Below are 22,382 nucleotides of genomic sequence, written 5' to 3'. Positions count from 1 at the left end.
GCTGTTATTTTCCATGGCGCTGTGGACCGAGGTCTGTTTCCTTTTTACAAGCCTATAAAGATTTGGCGTCAGGGCTTTCGGACTGTAGTTTTGCAACCAGTTGTCGCTCTAAAATTGTGCCTTTTTACCATCTCCCAAGATGACCTCCGTGGCTGCCATGAAAAGATTTTTGTCCATTTCATCACAAAGGATCTCGAATTGCACCCAAAGAAACTAAAGCAACTTGAACAAACTAACCTGACGTCGTTGTTGCATTCCTAGCACGTAGTAAAGCTCGTCCTCGCAGGCCACCCTCCCCTTATCCCCTGAGCGGTCAATAATAGTATTATCTGTTCAATCTTAATCTTTATTACCAATTTAGAAATTAATACTTATATTATACTAGAATGGATAGAGAGTAGCTTGCTGGTTTGTATTGCACGTGCACTGAGATTACCGTGTGGATCACCCCACGTTCTGGTCTACCCCTCGTATTTCATGTACATACCTTTTGAACCTTTAAAATAGAAAAAAATACTTTTAAAGTCGTATTAATATTTTTTTTTGATTTTTTAGATAATACCCAATTACTCATACGCTACCGAGCAATCTCATTTTCCAAGCAGCCGGAAGAAGTTACGTACCCTTTTTGTTCAAAACACACCCTTGACCAATCTGCAAGCTTTATGCATAAATATTCCTAGCTGGACAACATTTCGGCCGGTATGCTTTCCCAGGGTAAGAGCATTCTAACAATTTATCTAAATTTGGTCATCTATATCTTTATTTGGAAGATCATCTAAACTAGTTTCATTCTTCTTATCTCTTTGCACTTCACTAGATCATCTATATATGATATCCTCTATATCTCTTTAGAGGATGAAGAGAGATCATTTAAATATGAAGGTTCTCTCTCCTAATATGGATGACATCTAAAAATAGATGATATGATAACTGTTCTATTGGAGCTCAATTTGTAGTCTCCATCCTCTATTTTCAGGATAGAGGATGTGATAGATGAGCTGTTGGAGATGCTCTAAACGGGTTACTGGTGTGTTAATGGTTGAAATGTTTGCCCATAGAGGAAGTACCTTGAGGGCGAAAGAATTATTTGGGCTGAGCCGAGTGCCCGAGTGGTTTTTTAAACGGATCCTGAACACGTGGTGAAGATATAGGAGCAAAAGACACCGGTAGCGATCAATTATTTCCATCCTCCTCTTCGATGTTGCCAGTGAGGCATAAAGATTTGAGATTTGACCGGTTTGAGCGAGTCCGATAAATAATGTAAACGAGCTTTATGCTAGCTCCTGATGATATAGGAAGATTTTAAAGTCGGTAGTTAGCTTTTCTATTGGCCTTACTCTTCCCATGTCGCTCTTAGGTAGACATGGATTTTGAATTTCTTAGTCTCCACCTTGCGATCGATTGTAACTACAATTGATTTTAACCATATCCATTCAAATTATTAAATGAAAGCCGTTGAGTACATGAAAAATGTAAACGTGGATAGGTGGGAGACGCAACAATCCCTAGCATAGTTAATACTCTCTTCACTTTAATAATTATTGCCGTTTTGGACAATGACACCATTTTTAAAACCTATATTTGATTATGATTTTCTACTAATATATATAATAAATATTTACTTTTATTAAAATACTCTCACATAAATTTAAAAATAATAAATTTGTAAAGAGTTTAGATAAAATAACATATTTGAGCCATGCGTGTGGTTCGTTGTCTAACATGGTCTAACTGAGAGTGCCACCACCGCCTTACGCTATCCGTATGTAATACAGAGAAACCCCATCCATCGTCCTCCCCTCACCCTAACCTAACGTCAGTCCTAACTCCTAAGTTCAATAATTTGATTGTTGTCTCGGCCGGTAAAAACCTTTTAGCCAAAAGAACGTCCCCAACAAATCCACATGATCGATTTCTGTTTCCAAATATTCGCTGAAGCGCGATCACCATGGATGACCTGCACAGGACGGCACTACGGTTCACTAGCTACCGGACGAAACCGGCTTTTCTAACTTACGTCATAGTAGTTGACATGTGGACCCATAGACAATGGGGCCCACTGTCAGTCAGTGGCGAAACTACTTGAAGGAAGGGGTTCCCAGGAACCCCCCTCGAAAACTTTTTTAACTAAAATTTATGAATTTTCACCATATATTCATTTTTTCGATCCAAATTCAGATATTCATGATACTTTCTCTATTTCACTCTAGCTTCGCTCCTGCTATCAGCCACTCACGTTTCTCCGACTGAAGTCTGACTTAAGTAGTAGGAGACGCGTCCCTGTCGGGCCTGGCCCGCGCGTGTCCCGTTCTCGCACACGCTCGGCGATCGCTAGCTCGATTTCCCGATCCGGCTGTACCAACACTTTTTCGTCACCTACATAACAACACCTAATTGGATGAAGAACGTTTAACTGCTAACTACCACCCGATTCAGCGAATAACTCGCGCATCGATCCATGGTCCAGACTCCACACGAACTCCAACTGTGTAAGTATATACTCCGTCTCAACGTATAACACTTTATAACATTGAAAATTTCCTATAAAAGTATAATACACACCTACGGACCTCTTTTCAACCGATCACAAACTTTCACTACTAAATTTTCTCATATTATTCTCTCTTCTCAGCCAATCAAATTATTTTTTTCATTTAGTTTCAGCAAATTTCTTAATATACATGTCCAGCTCTAAAAACTTCTTATATCGAGGTGCATGAGTATTACATAACTTTCAGAGCACTTATGGCCAGGGGCAGAGCTACGTATATTGAGCCCTTTGAAATTTTTTTTAGCTAGAGTTTATCTATTTTTACCATATATACATCCCCTTAATTCAAATTCAGACACCCGTAGCAATCTAAATTTAGTTTAAAGCACTGAAAAATAAATTAATGACACTTACTCTATTTTGCTATAGCTCCGCCCCTGCTTATGGCATTCACAGATAATGACTAAAATGTTATCCATAGTATTAAATAAGTTATCACATAGGATACAAGATGACGTGTGACGTGTGACGTGACACGTGAGTAAATGAAAAAAAAAAAGAGAGAAAGAAATCATGTATTGAATGAGACATTTTTTTACATAACACCTGAAACATAACGAGAGATGCGAAACATAACGAGTGAGTACGAATTAGTAGTGTTTGCATTGTAAGACTTGTGTTACGTACTAATTTCTATGACATAGAGGTATAGAAATCATAACTAGTGTCTTGCATTAGAATTGGGGTCCGTCTAAGAGTCAGTTGACGGAAATTTTTGAAGGTTTTAGTTGATTTTACCAAACCTATATAAACTATGGTTGTACTTAATTTACATTGGCTATACTAAAGTTGCTTATTTTTATATCGTGGAACTATAGGTTACCGTTTATACAATTTTAATATACACATTCTGCAATTATAGTGTGACAGATAGTTAAAGAAAAAGAAATCAAATAGCTAATAAAAATAGAAAAAATAGATTAAAATGAAGAATTATTAGGGCAGAATGCAAAATTTAGCAACGCGCCAGTCCTGCTCCCGCATTCGTCGCTCCCTCCAATACTCCAACCCCTCGCCGCCGATTGTGTCAGCTCTAGATACTCGCCGCCTCCGTCGCGAGAGTTATTTAGCGAGACGCGAGGGTGGAGAGAGAGACGACGACGATGGTCTTACGATTGGTGGTGGAGTACTGGAGCGAGCATGGCCCGTTCAAGGGAACCCGGCCGTATACGGATGTAAATGGGCCAGCAGTGCAGCCAAAAAATGTCCAGGTGAGAACGCCTCCTTAGCCCGACACGACCGCGGGCACCAATCTTGTAACCACGATGATCGACTGATGAGGGACAAAATTTTCAGGCACATGCAGAATAGCAAAGGCGAACAGATATTACTCTAGAGTGATAAGTTTTTTTTTTTGAAATTTAAATGCTGCAGTGACGAGTTTATTTTCGACCAGAGGTGCGTTTTTCAACTAGTATTGGGATCGATAGATTTATTAGCTAGATTGACGCTGGTGTAACCATCAGCAACGTTTGTATTACCGATCAGCACTTAATTAATACGAGTGGGCACTGGGCAGGAGCGAGCCCAATAAATCGCACCCAGATAGTCCCCGCTCTGCCACGTACACACGTTCTCCTCCCACAGATGGCACCACCCTCCCACTGCCGCACCGTCAATGGCGGTGCCCCACGGAATGGTGCCATCGCCGTGGAGACGCCGGCAACGTCCGAAAGCTCGCGGCTGCTCGACGCTGACGAGTTCCGGCGGCTAGGGCACCAGGTTGTTGACTTCATCGCCGACTACTACGCCGGCTTGGGCGACTACCCCGTGCACCCCGGCGTGGCCCCTGGGTTTCTGCGTCGCCAGCTCCCCGCGGACGCGCCGTGCCGCCCGGAGCCCGAGGCGTTCGCGGCGGCGCTCCGGGATGTCCGTGACCTCCTCCTGCCGGGCATGACGCACTGGCAGAGCCCTCGCCACTTCGCGCACTTCCCGGCGTCGAGCAGCACCGTCGGCGCCCTCGGCGAGGCGCTCGCGGCCGGCATAAACGTCGTCCCTTTCACGTGGGCCGCCTCGCCGGCCGCCACCGAGCTGGAGATGGTGGTTGTGGAGTGGCTCGGCAAGGCGCTCCACTTGCCGGGGAGCCTTCTGTTCGCCGGAGGAGGCGGCGGCACGATCCTTGGCACGTCGTGCGAGGCCATCCTTTGCGCGCTCGTCGCCGCGAGGGACCGCAAGCTCGCGGAGATCGGCGCGAGGAGGGTCGGCGACCTCGTCGTCTACTGCTCCGATCAGACCCACTTCGCGTTCCGCAAGGCCGCGCATATCGCCGGCATCCTGCGCGTCCATTGCCGTGAGATACCGACGTGCCGCGACGACATGTTCGCGCTCTCGCCAGCCGCTCTGCATGCCACCATGCAGGCCGACGTGGACGCCGGCCTGGTCCCCCTGTTCGTGTGCGCCACGGTGGGAACCACGCAGACGACCGCCGTGGACCCCGTCCGCGAGCTCTGCACCGTGGCGGCGCGGCACGGAGGCGCGTGGGTGCACGTGGACGCGGCCTACGCCGGGTCGGCGCTGGTGTGCCCGGAGTTCCGCGACGTGATCGCCGGCGCCGAGGCCGTCGACTCGCTCAGCATGAACGCCCACAAGTGGCTCCTCGCCAACAACGACTGCTGCGCGATGTGGGTGAGGTCGCCGGCGGCGCTGGTGGCGGCGCTGGGCACGGAGCAGGAGTACATCCTCAAGGACGCCGCGGCGGAGGGGCACGACGTCGTCGATTACAAGGACTGGGGCACGACGCTCACCCGTCGCTTCCGCGCGCTCAAGCTGTGGCTCGTGCTCCGCTGCCACGGCGTGGAGGGCCTGCGCGAGCACGTCCGCCGCCACGTCCGCATGGCCGCCGCGTTCGAGGCCATGGTGAGGGCCGACGCGAGGTTCGAGGTGGCGGCGCCGAGGCGGTTCGCGCTCGTGTGCTTCCGCCTCCTGTTGTCGCCGGAGAAGGAGCTCGCCGGCGGTGAGAAGGCGGCCAACGAGCTCAACAGGAGGCTCCTGGAGGAGGTGAACGCGGCGAGCTCCGGGCCGTACATGAGCTCCGCCATGGTGGGCGGCGTGTACATGCTCAGGTGCGCCATCGGGAGCACGCTCACCGAGGAGCGCCACGTCCGGGAAGCGTGGAACGTTGTCCAGGAGCGGGCCACGTCCATCCTTCGTAAACGTGGTTAATAGTAGTACACAAAACCTCTCGGTTGGTTTGATTAATTAGCGATGCGTATCAGGATTTATTTTTAATCTTACCTATCCATCCAAAGCATAGTTTTTTCTAGAAAAGAACGATAAATTATGCTTAGGATGGACAGAGCAAAATAATCCTGCTGCGCATTCTTAACTAAACCACTTTAGAGGTTTGTACTGTATAACTTAAAATAGGAAATTAATTGCGTTGGATAATTTTTTTTACAAGAAAACCACATGAAAATTTATAAAGAAATAAAGAGATAATTATTCGCAAACATGCTTAAGATCCTTTGGAACAAAGGGTGAATTTGTAACAAAGAATTGTACTCTATTTGATACCATAAAACTTCTTTTGGAATAGCTCGATGCAAAGAAATTTCTGATAAAAAAACAGCATAAGGTTCAACATCTGCTACCAAAATCCAATTTCTTTGTTTTTCATGTGATCAATCATTACTATCATTTATGAAATTTTCCTGTATTTTACAATTATTTTATATGCATTTCTACAAAATTACATATTTTTCTATTAACATGTGTTTCGTGGAGGATTTTTCTATAAAATATAAAATATTTATCGGACGAAATTAACAAAACCTGGCCAAGTGTATAGCTGTATAACGAACCCCAAATGAGTCAGAGTTAAGTACTCCCTCCGTCTAAGATATTTTGGTCATACCTAGATTAATAAATATGTTTTATACATGCGTACAGATTCATTATTATTCTTTATGAATTTAGGGAGCACAAAAAATCTTATAATGTAAAATAAGGGCAATATTTGGTTAGCTTTGAGCAATACTTCATCTGTTCAAAAAATTATAATTCTATCATTGTAAAAGAGAATGCAATCCTAGAGTACCATTTATCCTTCCAATCAATTTTCACTGAAATTTCTCTCCATCTTACCTTCAACAAACTTTCACTTTCAACCATCAATATGATTTTGTACTTATTTAGCTAGCATATTATTGAAAATGCAATGGTAGGTTGGGTAGCCAGTCTAAAAGATAGAGATTATGAACAGAGAAAATGATCCTATGTATCACCTGCGCGCATAGTGATCAATGCATGGTCGGTTTCTGATTTTCTTTCTTACTACTATCTTTGTTTTATAATCTTGTCAAAATTCATTAATTGATGAATATATATAATTTATATATATCTAGATTTATTAGCATCCATATGAATTTAGACAAAGCTAAAAAGTTTTATATTGTGAAACGGAATGGGTAACTAATTAGCATCTTTTCTTTAATGATGACTTGCATTATACTCTTGTGTAGACTTGATAGCTCATTGGTCAAGAAAGAAGAATAAGAGCTGTGCTACGTGCCCACACTGCTTTTGTACGTTCGGATGCCTTAGTGGATCGATAATTCCAGTGCTAGAACACCGACAGGTTTTATACACGTAACATAAAAACTAGTAATCCTCGTTTTTCCTTATAAATTAAAATTTGAATTCTCAACATTATATTTAGAGTTGATTTTGATTTTTTCATCGTAGTTTATTTTACACCATTGGCTTTTGGATCTATATAAATATGTATATAAAAATTTTATTTATGAATTATTTTCTGTTTGTAAGTTTGTTTTTTCTTTTAAAAAGCGAAAAGATGACCACACTACAAATTCATTTGGCATGAGTTATGTCATCCATATATCTCTAACCATTTCTTGAATAATTCATAGAAACCACGTCTCATGATTTAGTCTTTTCCACTATAATTTTTACTAAATTCTATAGAAACTATTCTAGTTGAAGCACTGAAAGTCTGGAAACTACTGTACGGCATCTAGCGTTAGTTCCAACTTCCGAGAGCAATATAGGTTCAGATGAAGAGGTGAAGTAGAGAAGGGAAGATAGCCACCTGGATATGAGCTAAAGTAAAAGTAGCAGTAGTTCTAGTAAATTGTAGTGCATCGGAATTACAGTAGATTCTAGTATTTAAGTGATGGTTGGGGCAAAGATAGTTTACCTCTTCTGGAGGATCAAATGAACTTATCTGGAGACCACAACAATAATATGCAAGTCCTATAATTTTCATATGGATGAAGTACGATTTAATTGTGTTATGTTTATCAGGTTGGTGGGGGATGGCTAGCTTAACTAGGCAACTGCTCTACGGTCTTCACCTATGCAGTTCTGCTTGATAGCCAGATAATGCACAGAATTACTCTTGTCATCCTCTAATACGAGGATGAACACGGTCGGAAAATTGTTTCTCCCGTTTTTATTTTTATATTTTTATCAGAAACGGAACTTTAAGACTTTAACGTTAAAATTTTCAAAACGGAATCTTCATAAAGGAATTGCACGGATATCGATTGAAACCGAAATCCATATTGAAAACAATATAGTGGTTGATATTCAATCATGCTTATGCACAACTGCATGACCATACCATTTTATACAATCATATTCACATTAATTATGTTATTTATAATCAATTAAGCACATAAGGATAAAACAATAATAAGTTCAACGGTCAAGAAAAGCTTAACGATATAACAAATCGATAATAAGTTCAGCCACCAATATAATCAAAGGATAATAAGTAGAGGACAGAGGCGCCGACGGCTGAGCGGGTGTTGTGACTAATATGGACGAGAGGATGGATTGGGCTTGGCCGTTGGCCCCGACTGGGACGGACCGCAGTGGATGTGGCTGGGCGGCTGATGCCTGTGCCTAGGTGGGTTAGGGGATTAGAGTTAGCATAAACTATGAATATTTTGAGCCTTCATACATATCCCTAAAAAAGATGTTGCTAAGCTACTTTATGAAAAGTGTTATATGTATGATGCTATGTGTACAATCTGTATATGAATCAAACTACGCTGAAGCGGAGTCATCGACGGAAGAAGCGCGCGGCGTGACAGTATACAGATCGTACGATGCATTTCTATATATAGCGGATCTCGCTGCTCTATTGAAGGTATATTTTAGGAATTACTAGCGTCGATACCAACAAAACGGCCAAAAGAAAAAGTGACTCTGTTTTCATTTTCATCACCAGAAACTTCCTATAACAGTTGAAACTGTTGGAAATAAATGAGAACGGTATTGAAAGCAATCAAGATTTTCAGTAGCATTTTTATCCCTACTAAAGTATGTCCATATTTAGTTAAAAATTTAAACTATAAATATAAACTGATATCGGTATGTCGATGTGTGATTGTATAATTAGACTACATTTAATACTTGTGTGATTGTATACGTCGATGTTATCTTTTATCCTAAAACTTTTTTTCCCAACTGAACGGCTAAATACCCGAAATAAGATTATTTTTCAGTTATGTGGTATAATGTTTTGACTCTTCGTATTATTTAAATTTTTTTGTGATTAATATTTTTATTCTTACTAGACAATAAAACATAAATAATACTCTATGTTTGACTAATTTTTTTTAAATTTTTATATAATTTTTTAAATAAAATAAATAGTAGAAAAAACGAAAAATGAAATCAATCGTATTCCGGCCGTTTAGGGTCAGAATGCGAGCCTAGTGACAGACCGACAGTGAGGCAGTGATATGACATTCCGTGGAATTCGATGGACTAGAAAACAGTACAGTGAGATAAAATTCGAATGGAACTGTGAACCGTCCCGCTAGTTGGACGTTGATACGAAGCCCATAAGCAAATCACAGTACGTTACATGGAGAAAATATATATTGAAAACCATGGGTTAATTAAAATAGAAACTTGCAAACTTTTTTTATAGAATCTCTTAACAAATGTAAAATAAAACACATGTAGTTGTAGATAAGATGCAAGTAGACAACTATACCAGTTGCTCGAACAAGTTTGATTTTATTAGTGAGAAACAAAATTGGCAAATCACGAAGTAAAAATGTTACTCCTGTTATTTCAAAAGAATTTCTCCGTTGTTTCTTAATTTTATATCTCACGAGCAATGGTAAGTTTTCTTCGAAACTTTGCATGGTCGCCTCCTGCAAGTTGGACGTTGATATATAAGCACACATGCAAATCACGTTACGTTATACGGAGAAAACATTCAGCGGAAACCACATCTTAAATAGACACATACGTACACTGCGAACGTTTTTTTTATAGAAGTGTGCATGACTTTCACCTAACAGATGACTTTCACCTAACAGGGTTTAAGTGGGTGTATGCATGTTTGAATGCGTCTGTGTTTCTCATGGAATCACAAAAAATCTAAAATAAACCATACATTTCTATACTCAGGTGATGGTGACACTGTCCATTGCTCTGTATAGTTCTTCTGCAAAATAGCTCATGGTATTTTATGATATTTTAAAATAGTTATTCAAACAAGTAGTTGATAAAGAAATTAATCCCTATAATATTTTGTAATATATTCCATAGCAAAGCATGGGTATTTTGCTAGTAGATAAGATGTAAGTAGATAACTATACAAAGTTGCAAGAGCAAATTTAATTTCATTTGTGAGAAATAAAATTAGGAAATCATTGAGAAAAAACACTATCAATGTTTTTTCTCTTATGTTTCTTAATTTTATATCTAATAAACAAAGTTAAGTTTATTTTTGAAACTTTGCATGATTGTCTAATATTCTAATTATTACTGTACTAGTAATATACCCGTGTGTTACGATGGATTCGTATAGGTGATGATGGAAGTGCATAGGCTCACAAAAGAAGTAGGTTTTTATAGAAATCACTTGATTTTTTTCTCTGTTTTTTTTGGAAGCAGTGACGTTCACGTGACATGGAGTTAAAAAAAAGACGGATGACTTTGCTTTTAAGCAATAGAAATATGATATCTTTCTCCTTTTTTGAAAACTTAAATAGAGTGTTTCCATGGTTTTCACCTATCAGTTTCCACGCTATGCTATACAATACAATACAGTTGCTCTTATACTGTACTGATCGAATAACACCGTTTTTTTGGTTTGCGCATAAAAAACAACTGCCGGGTGATTCTAGTAATTGAAAGAAACATATAGTCACACTGCGGGCACAGGCGCGTCACCGGCGGATCAAGTATCTCAGTATCTGGTGTCGTTCATGGGATTTTCACGTCCCATAATGAATTTGGCAGAAATTTGCACTCCACCAAGACGAGCTATTTAAGGAGCAAGATGCCTCACGCAGTCACGCCACTCCTGGGATAAATAACAAACTCCCCGTTTAGTTTGGCATGGCTTGAACTGTACATATTCGTGGCTTTTTAAAACATAAGGACTAATGATATATTTATAAACTAAAATTGATTTGTAAGTAAAAAAATTTATACGTGTTTGAGGCGATCTTAAAACAAATGTTAAAACATACGATAAAAAACTCTAAAATCAATTCTAAATTTAAGATTAAAAAAATATTTTTTTGTTTGTAAATATAAATATAAGCGGAGTCCTGATCATATACAAGTAATTAGATGATGTAGGAGTGATAGGTAGTAGTAGCAGTCTTAGACTGGAGTATATGGAGTATGGATGATGGGCACTTGGTTCTCGTCTCTAACGAAGAAAATCTATGCGCTAATTAGTACAGTACATGTCATCAGTACGTTCATACGTTGACAAGTAGAGTACATGGCACAGTGGCATCTCTGGCCATCTCTATACCATCATTAACAATGAATCCCGAACCATCAGGAACAAAGCTTTGACCAACCGCAAGGACACCACACCATTGTCCGCAAGATCACCATCACATTAAGAAATAAATCCGGCCTGCAAGCTCATTGATCCGGCGAGCTCTCACCGTGCATAATTAATCAGGTCAATTTGGCGTGAAAGATGGTACTGGTAGCATTAACCCGTTCTGTTGGCGGTTGGGGGCCGTACGGCCGGTCACGGACGGACTCACGCCCCACATGAACACACCGCCCCGCGCACACTCGTCTCGTCTCGTCTCTGGCCTATATATCGCACCAGGTGTTTCGCCGTCTTGCTGTGCGGTGGACGCGTGCAAACCAGCTACACTTTTACGCTATAACCAGCTCACTTTTACCAGCTAAGGCACGGCGGCACACGAGATGGACGCGGACGCGGCCACCGCCCTGCGGAAGCGGCAGCTCACTGTCCGCACGACGTGCGGCAACGGGAATGGGTTCCGGGTCGGGGACGGCGGCGGCGGCAAGGCGGCGGTGACGCCGGCGGAGCCCGTCAGCCCGTCGGCGAGGCTGGTGGAGGACTTCTACATCGTCGTGGTGATCGGCATCGCCACGCCCGTGAACGACCCCGTCGCCCGCGCCGGCATCGCCGCCCAGCTCGCGCGCTACCCACGCTTCCGCAGCATCCAGGTGCGTGCTGGGTACACGCGTGTGCCGCGCCGGCGCCGGTGCCGCTGACGAAGTGTCTAGTGCGGCAAATGCAGTGGCTAACGCACGGTGTGTGGGTGGGTGTGTGTGTGTAGGTGACGGATGAGGACGGCGGCAACCCGCGGTGGGTGCGGACGACGGTGAACCTGGACGACCACATCATCTACCCGAGGCTGGACATGGACGCCGTGGCGGCGGACCCGGACAAGGTGGTGGAGGACTACGTGGCGTCGCTGTCCACCAAGCCCATGGACGAGTCCCGGCCGCTGTGGGAGTTCCACGTGCTGGACTTCCCGACGTCGGAGGCGGCGGCCACCACGGCCATCCGCGTGCACCACTCCCTCGGCGACGGCATGTCGCTGCTCACGCTCCTCATGGCGTGCACGCGCAGCGCCGCGGACCCGAAGAGGCTCCCGACCATGCCGCCGCTGCCGACGCGCGCGGGCGCGATCTACTCCAGGCCCAGGCCGCCGGCGTCGGCGGGCGCGCTGGCGTTCGCCGCGTGGGTCTGGTCGTTCGTCGTGCTCGCGTGGCACACCGTGGTGGACGTCGCGAGCTTCTTCGCGACGACCATGTTCCTGAAGGACCCGCACACGCTGTTCAAGAGGGTGAAACACGGCGAGTTCCAGCGGAAGCGCATCGTGCACCGGGGACTTAGCCTTGACGACGTCAAGTTTGTCAAGAACGCCATGAACTGCGTAAGAGCGAGCTGTTTTTATTGGTTCCAAGCAATTACAGGGCCTGCTTGTTCGGGGCGCGGTGTAAAACATGGCAACCAATTTTAAATTTTAAACTTAAATTTAGAACTAATTTAAAGTATTTTTCGTCGTTTTCTTATCTTTGAAAGCCTTGACATCTAATTTCGAACACCTAAGACCCTTAAGAGTATAGGTACTTGGTATTGAATCTTTTTTACCCTCAAACTATTTTTCATTACTACGGTCATGTATTATCTGTTTATCCCAAAATACTTCCTCTGTTCTAAAAAGATTTTATATTTTAAATACGAATCTATACACCTGTCTATTTTTTTAGAAAGTCGTTTTTTAAGGATATATGAATTTGGATAAGTGACTGTTCAAATTTGTATAAAAAGGTAAAGTTTTTTTTGAGGCGGGCAGTAAATGGACTTGGTAAGAGAAATCATTAATACTGTTTCAAAATTAAACATTTCTTGTATTTTTTTATTATTTATCACATCGATCATTTTTCATTGTAGATTCTTCTTATTTTATCTCACCTACTCCTATCCTTTCATCTCATCCGTTGCTCATTTATTAAGGAATATATAATCTTTTCTTTCAACCTTAATCTTTTAACAAAATAAAAAAAATGCTTATATTTTGAGACACGTGTAGTATGGGGTAGTATCGGTAGGAAGGAATAAATGCACGAGAAGTAGATAAATTGGAGCATGATTATATTGAGATTTGATAAAGGAAATGGTATTCTAGTCTTTTGGTTTTTATATTGGTATGCGTATGATGGGTGAAAATTAGATATTTTGAGACGGATGGAGAAGGTTTTAATATATTGTATCATTTCTCCTGTTTCCCGCCTAGTAAACACGAAAATACATTTTCTCTGTTTACCTTGTGGCGTCCGTCTCGATCGTTCAGTTGTTGCAAGTTGACTGAAGCAAAGGACAGAGCTCACAGCTCACTTCTGAGGAGATTTTTATTTCATTCTCTTTATGTTTGCCTGCACTTCGCAGACGGTCAATGATGTCCTGGTGGGGATCACGTACTCTGCTCTGTCGCGATATTACTACCGGAAGTCAGGTGACCAATTGCATCTAATAAAATGATGCTCCAGTTGTTGCCTAGCATGATACAGTAGCTCTTAAATTGCTGCCTGCCGGATACAGTGGCTATTAACTCCCACATTGCTTGTTCTCCTTTGCAGGTGACACGGACACTGACAAGGATATGCGTTTGAGATCGATTCTCCTTGTCAATTTGAGGCCAACCACAAGCCTACATGTACGTGAACCTGGGATTTAAGATTGGCCATTTAAGCTCACAGGACCAGGCTCTTTTATTGCTGTATTTGCAGTAGAGATTTTCAACGGGTAGAAACTATTGTGATTTCTTTCCCGTTGCTATGACCAGGCATACGTAGATATGATCAATTCTGGCAGAGAAGATGAGGTGAAATGGGGAAATGCGCTAGGTTTCATAATCCTCCCATTCTTCATAGGCATGCACAGTGATCCACTGGACTACGTTCGCAAGGCAAAGAAGGTCGTTGATAGGAAGAAGAGTTCATTGGAAGTGGTATTCACACATTTATCTGCAGAAGTTATCCTAAAACTTTTTGGACTCAAGGTAAGTTTGTCCTCTTTAGACTTTATTACTGTACCATCGCCTCACTTTTAGTTGACAAGACACTGCAGAATTCAGGATACTCAAGTATAATTGAATAACTGACTCAGTATTTGCTGTCTAACCAAACTAACATACAGTAGCTACAAAGAAAATGCACCGTGATCAGATGTACAAGATTGTGATATCCAATAGACATTGAGCACAGTCCCGGTTGTTGGCAGTGGTCAACTTTCTTTTTGCTAGATAGAGCATTGCACTGTCAAATTTTGAGCCATGCGCCAACACATCCCCAGTGGATTTCTTTGTTACTAATAGCATTGCAACTTGTGAATCAAACAGGCAGCTGCTGCTATCTTCCATCGTATGATCTCCCATACTACCATATCATTCTCCAACATGATTGGCCCAGTTGAACAGGTGGAGTTTTGTGGGCATCCAGTTGTCTTCATTGCGCCTAGCGGCTATGGACCTCCAGAAGTAAGTTCCCTGAAATATATTTATGCGGTAGTATTAAATAAATGCATTAACTTGTTCAGATCCTCAAATATATGGAAAAGAAAATGTCTCTTTTCCACTAAGAATGATGATATGATGTTTATGCTATGTGCATCTCACTTGTGTCACTGGGGCTAAAAAAACAAATAAATGGCAAACATGACATGATCGTTGGCTTAGCGGCAAAAAATATTTGAAAGAACTGTTAATGAAAAAAAAACTGAAAGTTTCCAGTGAAATATAGCCTAGTACTCCCTCTGTCCCAGAATATACAGATTTTTAGAGCAGAGACGGGCACTAAAAAAATGGTGAAATTAAAATGGGAGAATGTAGAGATTGGTTAAGAAGAGGACATAGGTGAGAAACTTTAATGGTGGAAGTTCGCGATTTGTTGAAAACATAATGTAGGTGTAGTAGTTATATTTTGAGACAAATCTCGAATGTTATACGTTGTTATATTTTGGGAGTGAGGGATAGCATCTATGACAAGTTACCGCGGAAATAGGTTAATTTGACTGAAACCAATTTCTGTGAGGTGTTGAAAAGGAAGTAACTAGGCACTTATATACATTAGCGTTATATTGGGTACAGATGCGATGGAGCAAGACCTAATTTATATAACTGTTTGGTTTGCTTGTGTAGGCCTTAACAGTGAATTATCAAAGTTACGTTAACACCATGATGGTAAATCTTGCGGTGGACGAGGCACAGTTTCCAGATTGTCATGAGCTTTTGGATGATTTCTCCGAATCCCTCAGGCAGATAAAGGATGCAGCTTTGAGCCTTGGAAAGAATCACATGAAGGCTTAACTATTGCACACATGCATATGTACTCGTAAGAATGATTGTACCGTTCAATACTAGTGGTATTTATTTGTATGCACTGCAGCTACTAAACCTAGAAAGTCAAATGACTGGATGAAAACCATCAGACGTTTTAGGATCCGAAGTTTCCAGGGTGAACAAGCTCTGGCTTTTGGCTCAATATTCTCTGAAAAATTAAGAATAAATGATGGTCTGGTGTGCTTTACTTTTCTTACCATGTGTCAAGTGCAAAATAGTAGGGTTAATGCCCAGATATTACTCATCTTCTTCGAAGTCCATAAGAAAATCAGTCAAGTTCTCAGAATCATCAATAGCTTCTTTTAGCGACATTTGATCTTTCTTCAACTTTTCCTGGAAAGACGGAATGAAACAAGCTGTCACTTGTGAGTTACTGATTTGTGATCACTGACGAATGGGAGTTGATAACTTGATACAGTTACAAACTGTGTATGAATGAGAAACTTCCATGAATTTACGCAAAACCATATGTACATAGTTAGGCAAGACAATCAACAGGGACAACAAGAATGCTACTCGCTTAGCGTTTATAAGCAACAAGAGGCTGAACCTTTTCCATCAGAAGAGAGCTGATAATAATAAAAAAGGTACCTTTGGCTTTTGAGCCTGTCCAGTAGTCTTTTGAACACTCCAGTTACGACTGTCCTTCCCTTCAGCTTCCTCACCATCATCCCCGTCATCGTCATCATCCTATTGGTGAAGCAGAATAGTTCAAATGAATGACTAGCCTTCAAGTAAAACAATTATTGATAGCTATCTTATTAACAACCCAACCATTTCCATGTAATGCAAGACACTTCAGCCTTCATTAAGCATACTAGTGAACTGAAAGATCTATTGTCATTGCCAGTAATAATAAGAAATTTGCAAGGTTACATTGAGAAATGAGAAGTGCAGATTGTGGACATTTCCATCAGTAAATGGTACAGTGTGATACCTCTAGTGACTCAGGCTGTGCAACAGCTTTGTCAGCATCATCCTCCTCCTCATCGCTATCTTCATTGTACTATTTGAAAAGTAGAAAAACATCACAGTGAAATGAGCATAAGTTTAGCCTAAGAGGTTTTGGTAAAAGGGAAACAGAAACATTTAGGATGGACACTCACAGAATGCTCTCCAATATCAACAGCAGTAGCCATGGGATCTCTGACTTCAGGAAGATACTGTCAAGATAGTAATCCATGAATAAGTAAAAGAGATATTCCGTATTTGGGATGTCTATAATCAGCAATCAATAATACCAAACCAGAGGTACAATTAATATACCGTAATGTCTTGATTGATATCTTCCATCTCTTCATTTAAACGTGCATATAGCTCTTCCTTTGTGATCATTATACCATGCTTAAAGGGAAAGGCAATATATCAAGTCAGAACGTCATCATTCCTCTTAGCAGAATCTCCAATTAGCAGCTTGGCACCAGTTGTCACATTACTAGCATTTACTGTCGTATACTATTATAGTTACGATAAGATTCAATCAAACTTTTAAAATTCTGATCATCAATTGTTTCTCAGATGCTTAGTCTGAAAACAGAAGAAATGGTATAGGTAGATTTACCCCGAAAAGAACTGTATTAGATTTTATAAACTTATTCTAATATAAAATTTATCATAAAAAAATTAAAAGTTTGACCAAATGCTGTTGTAAACGTTACATACTTATGACCAGAGAGAGTACTATAAATAAAAATGGGTAAACATATATTTATCCGGACATGCCTTTCCAAAGCAATACTCATACAACATCATGAATCCGGTAATTTTTAGGTGGCACATTGTGAAATGCTATAAGTTATGTGGAAGCGCTATGACATACCTCCATCAAGTAAGGTACAACTTCAGGGGTAGGCTCATGAAATTCTGGACCTCTGTAGTCTGCTACTTCATCAGGATCATGAACGTAGTTCACAGTTGGGTAAACAGGATCACCACCCCAAACTGCACATTTTAATATAGAACTATTATTCCCATGTTGGTATATACCTTGATGCAGTTTCATTAGTTAAAACAAGCCATTTTTTCCTATTTTTGCATATAAATAAGGTTGATCAGAAATACTTGTTTGAATTTGTTAGTTTTACACATTCCTGGTGGTTCTAGGTGCATGCATACAGAAACAATGTAGATGTCATAAAATACAAACTGCTATTTTGTTTATGACAATAGTGGCACATGAAACTGGAGATGAAAAACAAGTCATACTGTCTTCAAACTCAATGACTTACATTCCAGGATCATGTAAGTCCATAACCAGGACAGGAGAAAAACTTCCATAACCAGGACAGGAGAAAAACTTTAGTTTTTTGTATTATTTCAAAATATGCACACTTACAACAGTGTGTAAAACTACATAAGTCAGCAAGCACCACGGACTACAAATATATTCTCAGGTAAATGCCAGCAGTACTTCTGTGCTAAGGTAAAATCACTTTATGTGCTTGATTCCAGGATTTATCATGCAATATATTCTAACAGAACAAATATGATTAGAGAAAGAGGATTGTGTAGGATGGACCATGTATAAATTCAGCAAAGGCAGCTTGTAGATGTCAGCAAGATAAAATAATCAGTATTGAGAAAAAAGAAATACTCTGTTTGATCTGGTCTTCCCTCATCCTCATTGCCAAAGGATCTCGTTGTATACGAACATCAGTGCCCATCATGATGCGAAATTCCCCAGCGGTTTGATGTTGAAACATTGTTATAAGTTGAGTATTCTCATCTTCACCAGTCTCCTCAAAGTGCTTCTGTACGGCTTCCCGTGAAGTGTCTTTGTTTTTATATGCTTCAACCCATTCTGAATAGTATGCTATTGGCCCCATTTCTTCAAGTCTCCTTCGCTCTGCTTCTAACCTGCATTTTCATTTTACATCAAATAAAAGAATCACAGGAAGGGAAGATAGAACAATAGACCTTAAAAATACCACAAAAATATCATGTTGGAAGGACATTGGTCACGGTATTTATTTTTCTGATGGCATAACACATTGTTGAAGTACAAACCAGTGGGTAGGCATTAGGCAATTAGAGACATGCCTAGCATCCATCAGATATTTGCTATAAATCAAAAAGGATAGATGCCAAGGAGCAATTGAAGAGTTCAGTAGCTTATAGGATGGAACTGAACAGATATACAAACTAATCTAAATTAGCATTAAAAGCATGGTTTTCACATAAGGGGAAGATCACGAAAAGCTAAATCACTAAATTACGAGAAATTCATTTGTAGTATTCAGTCAACCTCTCCTCTTTGAATAAATGTCTTCTTGTCTTGGCAAGAGCAGCTTCTGTTCTGGAAGGGTGGTCCCCAAATATTTTAATCTGCCCAGTTTCTGCCATTGCTTTTGCAAAGACCTAAGTAATGAAACAAACATAAAAATTTAAATAATAAGATAAGACATGGAGTTGTAAGTTAACAGAACTAGTCTGAATAATGAAAGAGGTTAAAAACGTCAACCAACAATATAAATTGAACTGATAAGCCATGTATAGCAATGCCACATGTGCAAGCTGTAAGCGTTTATCTACACCAGGTGGTGGATTTATTATGGGGGCATAGGTGTTCAGTTGAACCACACAGCGTTTAGGATTGCCGGAATAGAGGTGACCCCAGAAGATCCTTACTAGTGTTACCAGTTCAGGCTAATGCAGAACCTAATTATGTGTATGAACCCAACTTATCTAGTTTAGTATTTCATCTTGTTTTCAGCTCCCAGCATCAAAATCCCAGTTCACCACTGTGTAGACTGTTCTGCTTGCATCCACATTACACAGTAGAAGATGCATGGAAAAATCATTACAGCTTTTGCTAGCTCCCAGAAATATTAGTACTACAAATATTATATACTTTGTTTGGACACTCTGGCACATACAGAGCTACAAAAGGACAGAAGGGCTTGTATTGCCTTAGTGCCTGTGTGGTGCCTTGTGCTATCAAACAGGGTATATTTCAGACTAGCATACAGACAATGTAAACCATCAACATTGTAGTGTGGATGTGAAGTGGGAAAAATGAATAATAAGGACTATACGGTGTACATCATATTCTACTACTAGGTTATGGTAACAAGTGACGATAAATAGAACAAGCTTATTAAGTTCAAGTAAAAAAACTATCAATTATTAAGTTCACCAATCAAGAACTAACCGTGTCAACATCAGGGCGCCTCCTCTGCCATCTTGACCACATTTCATTTTCCTCAGACTTCCTCCTCCAATGCCACCAGAGCTCTTCACTAGATTTCGCTTCCCCTAGCGACATTGCCTTTTCCGGGTCAACAAATGGGTGTGGCCGCCCCATCATCTTGTCCATCTCATATTCACTCAAATTTTCTTCCTTTGGCATCTCATAAACGACATATTCATCCAATGAATCCTTTGTCTCCTCCAGTGCTTCATCTGATGAGGACTCAATGGCCACAGCTGACTCTCCCTCATCTCCACTGGTCTCTGCGCCTCCCCCTGCCGTTGCTGATGCTACCTGCTCCTTATACCCTTTCCTTCTACTCCCTGGCTTCTTACCAAACGACGGTGTCCCAGTTGATTCCCCCATTGGTGCAGGTGCGCGGGCAGCGCGCGCGCGGGCTGCAGTTCCCTCGGGCCAGTACTCCTGCCCAGGTATGCTTGCCCGCGCACCCGACGCCGGCTCGAGCTGGCCCGACGTGGAGTCGAAGTAACTGGAGTACGGCGGCGCCTCGATCTTAGACTGATCAAAATGGAGCGAGTCGTCCTTGACGCTCCTGATCCTGCCTCTTCGCGCTCTGCTCGATAGGCCAGAAAACAGCACCCTCCCTCGGTGAGGCAATCCAGCAAACACCTTCTGCACACGCACCAAAACAGACCCAAAAATTCAGCACCCACGGCAACCCCGAGCACGGCATGGAGTAAAATTTCAGCAATTCTCTAATGACATTCCGACGGAGAAGAGGAACTACCGAGGACTCGAGGGGCCGAGGAATCGCCTGCGCGGTGGAGGCGGCCGCCCGCGGCGCCATGCCTGCAGAGCATTGGACGGAGGAGGAGGTCAGTTGGCCCGAGCCGTACGGACTGGCGGTTGGAACGAGGAGCGCCGAGAGAGGTCACCTGTGAGGAGCCAAGTGTGGGAGCAAGACGCCATGGCCCCCGCCCTCCTCCGACGATCCTGCTGCGCGCTTACTTGGCTGGAGCCCGAGGATGGAGGAGGGGGCGGAAGAGGATGGGGTCAAGGAACTGGGGCAAGGGCAATCTAGTCTAGAATTCAGGTGGTGGTGTGGACTGCGGTTGGAAGCGAGGTGAGCTCCTCCATGGACGTGCGCGCCGAAGCTTTCTGGTGGACTGGTTTGGGTGCTTGGAAGGGGAGGGGAGGAGGAGGGTGGTGATTTTCTTCAGTTTCAGGATAACGAGGAGGAGAGGTTTTAGGTGAAGAGAGAGGTTTATTATCCGGTGGACTTCACGAGGCCTCGTGCATGGGCCAAATCTCGTCACGGGACATGACTTGGCCGGCCCATGCAAGTTGGGATTATGACCATATCTTTTCGCTTAATTTTATGTTAAAATTTGAATTTTGTAATGGTTGATTTTGAAGGTTTTTTTTACCATGGTTTATCTTTTAGACTTTACTTTTGTGTTGCCGAGGACATGTATTTAAATTTTTTTATTTATAAATTATTTTTAATAGTTAATATAGTGTTCCACTTATGCTTAGGACATCAACAATATGCTATAAAAGTAGTCATTATATAATAAATACACTCGGTTGTCTTTATACACCGTGAGTATGGTCTCTATAGCATTAATTGTTAAAGGAGTCCATAGTCCGATAAACTACTCATAAGAATAAATGTCATTACATTTTTTCCACATTTAAGACTCACTTTGCTTTCTACTCTATACACAAGTATTATGGAATTTGCCACAACTAATGACACTTGTGATGGTCCCACTCATATAGACTAGGTGGTCTCTATAGATTGTTCATGCCCTTTCAATAAGCAAACAATGACCGTGTATGTCTTTCGACCTACCAAGTAATATTTTTTTATCAAAATTTATAGTTTAAATATTATATTAATTTATTTTTCAACTTTATAATATAATAGATAGTACTTAACTAATCATTTACTAATGCATCCTTCTCTTTGTATATGATCTTCTTCTTCTTCCGTAACTCTAACACAGTATCACCCGAGAATAGCAAATTTTGTCGTTCCTAACCGCAATTGTATTTGTCACGAAACTTTAGGTGGGCCCAAACAATTGATTGTAGTTTTGTTCTTTACCGTAATCCATTTTTCAAAAATATTCAGTCGTAATCATGAAGTATTTTTTTTAATTGCTTTGCTACTTTTTACGGCTTATGTCCGTTTCTTTTCTGATCAGAACTAGACTTGCAAGTAAGACAAACATATATGCATGGAGAGCACGTAGGACAGGTTGGAGAGAAGTTTTCAGGACAAAGGAAAAAAAAAAACTAGGACATAATGTGAAGTGGTTGTGAATTGTGATGACATGTAGCTGTCGATGGCTGGCACCACCGCCAAACTGAGAACAGATCATGCCAGAGTTATTTCCATTCCAATTGTTTAAGACAGATGCGAACATGGGGGCCGAGTCCGACGCGTCTTTCGCTGAAAAGCAGGTAGGCGCTGAAAATCATTACTCGGTTTTCTGTTCCTCTTAATTCTGATGAACACAGTTGTAAGAGAATTAATCAACTACCTAAGGGAAGACAG

General features: G+C 41.6%; 3 protein-coding genes across 3 annotated transcripts; 2 read left to right on the top strand and 1 right to left on the bottom strand.

Moving 5' to 3' along the window:
* The first annotated feature begins 4,080 nt into the window (after nt 1–4,080).
* LOC102703181 (tyrosine decarboxylase) lies at nt 4,081–6,059 on the top strand. Its single transcript, XM_040519951.1, has one exon. The coding sequence runs from the start codon at nt 4,142–4,144 to the stop codon at nt 5,714–5,716; it is 1,575 nt and encodes a 524-aa protein (XP_040375885.1). The 5' UTR covers nt 4,081–4,141; the 3' UTR covers nt 5,717–6,059.
* A 5,526-nt stretch (nt 6,060–11,585) lies between these two features.
* Nucleotides 11,586–15,868, top strand: LOC102702907 (O-acyltransferase WSD1-like). The gene is made up of 7 exons (XM_040520641.1): nt 11,586–11,986; nt 12,100–12,702; nt 13,719–13,785; nt 13,910–13,986; nt 14,116–14,331; nt 14,671–14,808; nt 15,469–15,868. Exons 1-7 carry the CDS (start codon nt 11,720–11,722, stop codon nt 15,634–15,636), a joined length of 1,536 nt encoding a protein of 511 aa, XP_040376575.1. The 5' UTR covers nt 11,586–11,719; the 3' UTR covers nt 15,637–15,868.
* On the bottom strand, nt 14,307–21,039 carry LOC102702625 (protein PLASTID TRANSCRIPTIONALLY ACTIVE 12, chloroplastic). The gene is made up of 12 exons (XM_006646304.3): nt 20,755–21,039; nt 20,607–20,668; nt 19,820–20,491; nt 18,914–19,026; nt 18,263–18,525; nt 17,489–17,610; nt 16,936–17,013; nt 16,776–16,832; nt 16,607–16,675; nt 16,261–16,359; nt 15,867–16,002; nt 14,307–14,817 (listed from the first exon to the last, which is right to left on the bottom strand). Exons 1-11 carry the CDS (start codon nt 20,786–20,788, stop codon nt 15,907–15,909), a joined length of 1,665 nt encoding a protein of 554 aa, XP_006646367.2. The 5' UTR covers nt 20,789–21,039; the 3' UTR covers nt 14,307–14,817; nt 15,867–15,906.
* Nucleotides 21,040–22,382: the final 1,343 nt, after the last annotated feature.

The sequence above is a fragment of the Oryza brachyantha genome, chromosome 1 (assembly GCF_000231095.2).
Source record: "Oryza brachyantha chromosome 1, ObraRS2, whole genome shotgun sequence".
Classification (NCBI taxonomy): Eukaryota; Viridiplantae; Streptophyta; class Magnoliopsida; order Poales; family Poaceae; genus Oryza; species Oryza brachyantha.
This window is presented reverse-complemented; position numbering and strand designations above follow the sequence as displayed.

Excerpts from the sequence above, each read along its gene's own strand:
- LOC102702625 (XM_006646304.3), bottom strand. The coding sequence starts at position 20,788 with ATGGCGTCTTGCTCCCACACTTGGCTCCTCACAG. Across the intron at positions 16,676-16,775 it reads TTGATATTGGAGAGCATTCT|TACAATGAAGATAGCGATGA; the intron begins GTGAGTGTCCAT and ends CTTTTCAAATAG. Across the intron at positions 16,003-16,260 it reads GACAGGCTCAAAAGCCAAAG|GAAAAGTTGAAGAAAGATCA; the intron begins GTACCTTTTTTA and ends CCGTCTTTCCAG.
- LOC102703181 (XM_040519951.1), top strand. The coding sequence starts at position 4,142 with ATGGCACCACCCTCCCACTGCCGCACCGTCAATGGCGGTGCCCCACGG.
- LOC102702907 (XM_040520641.1), top strand. The coding sequence starts at position 11,720 with ATGGACGCGGACGCGGCCACCGCCCTGCGGAAGCGGCAGCTCACTGTC. Across the intron at positions 13,987-14,115 it reads GGCCAACCACAAGCCTACAT|GCATACGTAGATATGATCAA; the intron begins GTACGTGAACCT and ends TGCTATGACCAG. Across the intron at positions 14,809-15,468 it reads GCGGCTATGGACCTCCAGAA|GCCTTAACAGTGAATTATCA; the intron begins GTAAGTTCCCTG and ends TTGCTTGTGTAG.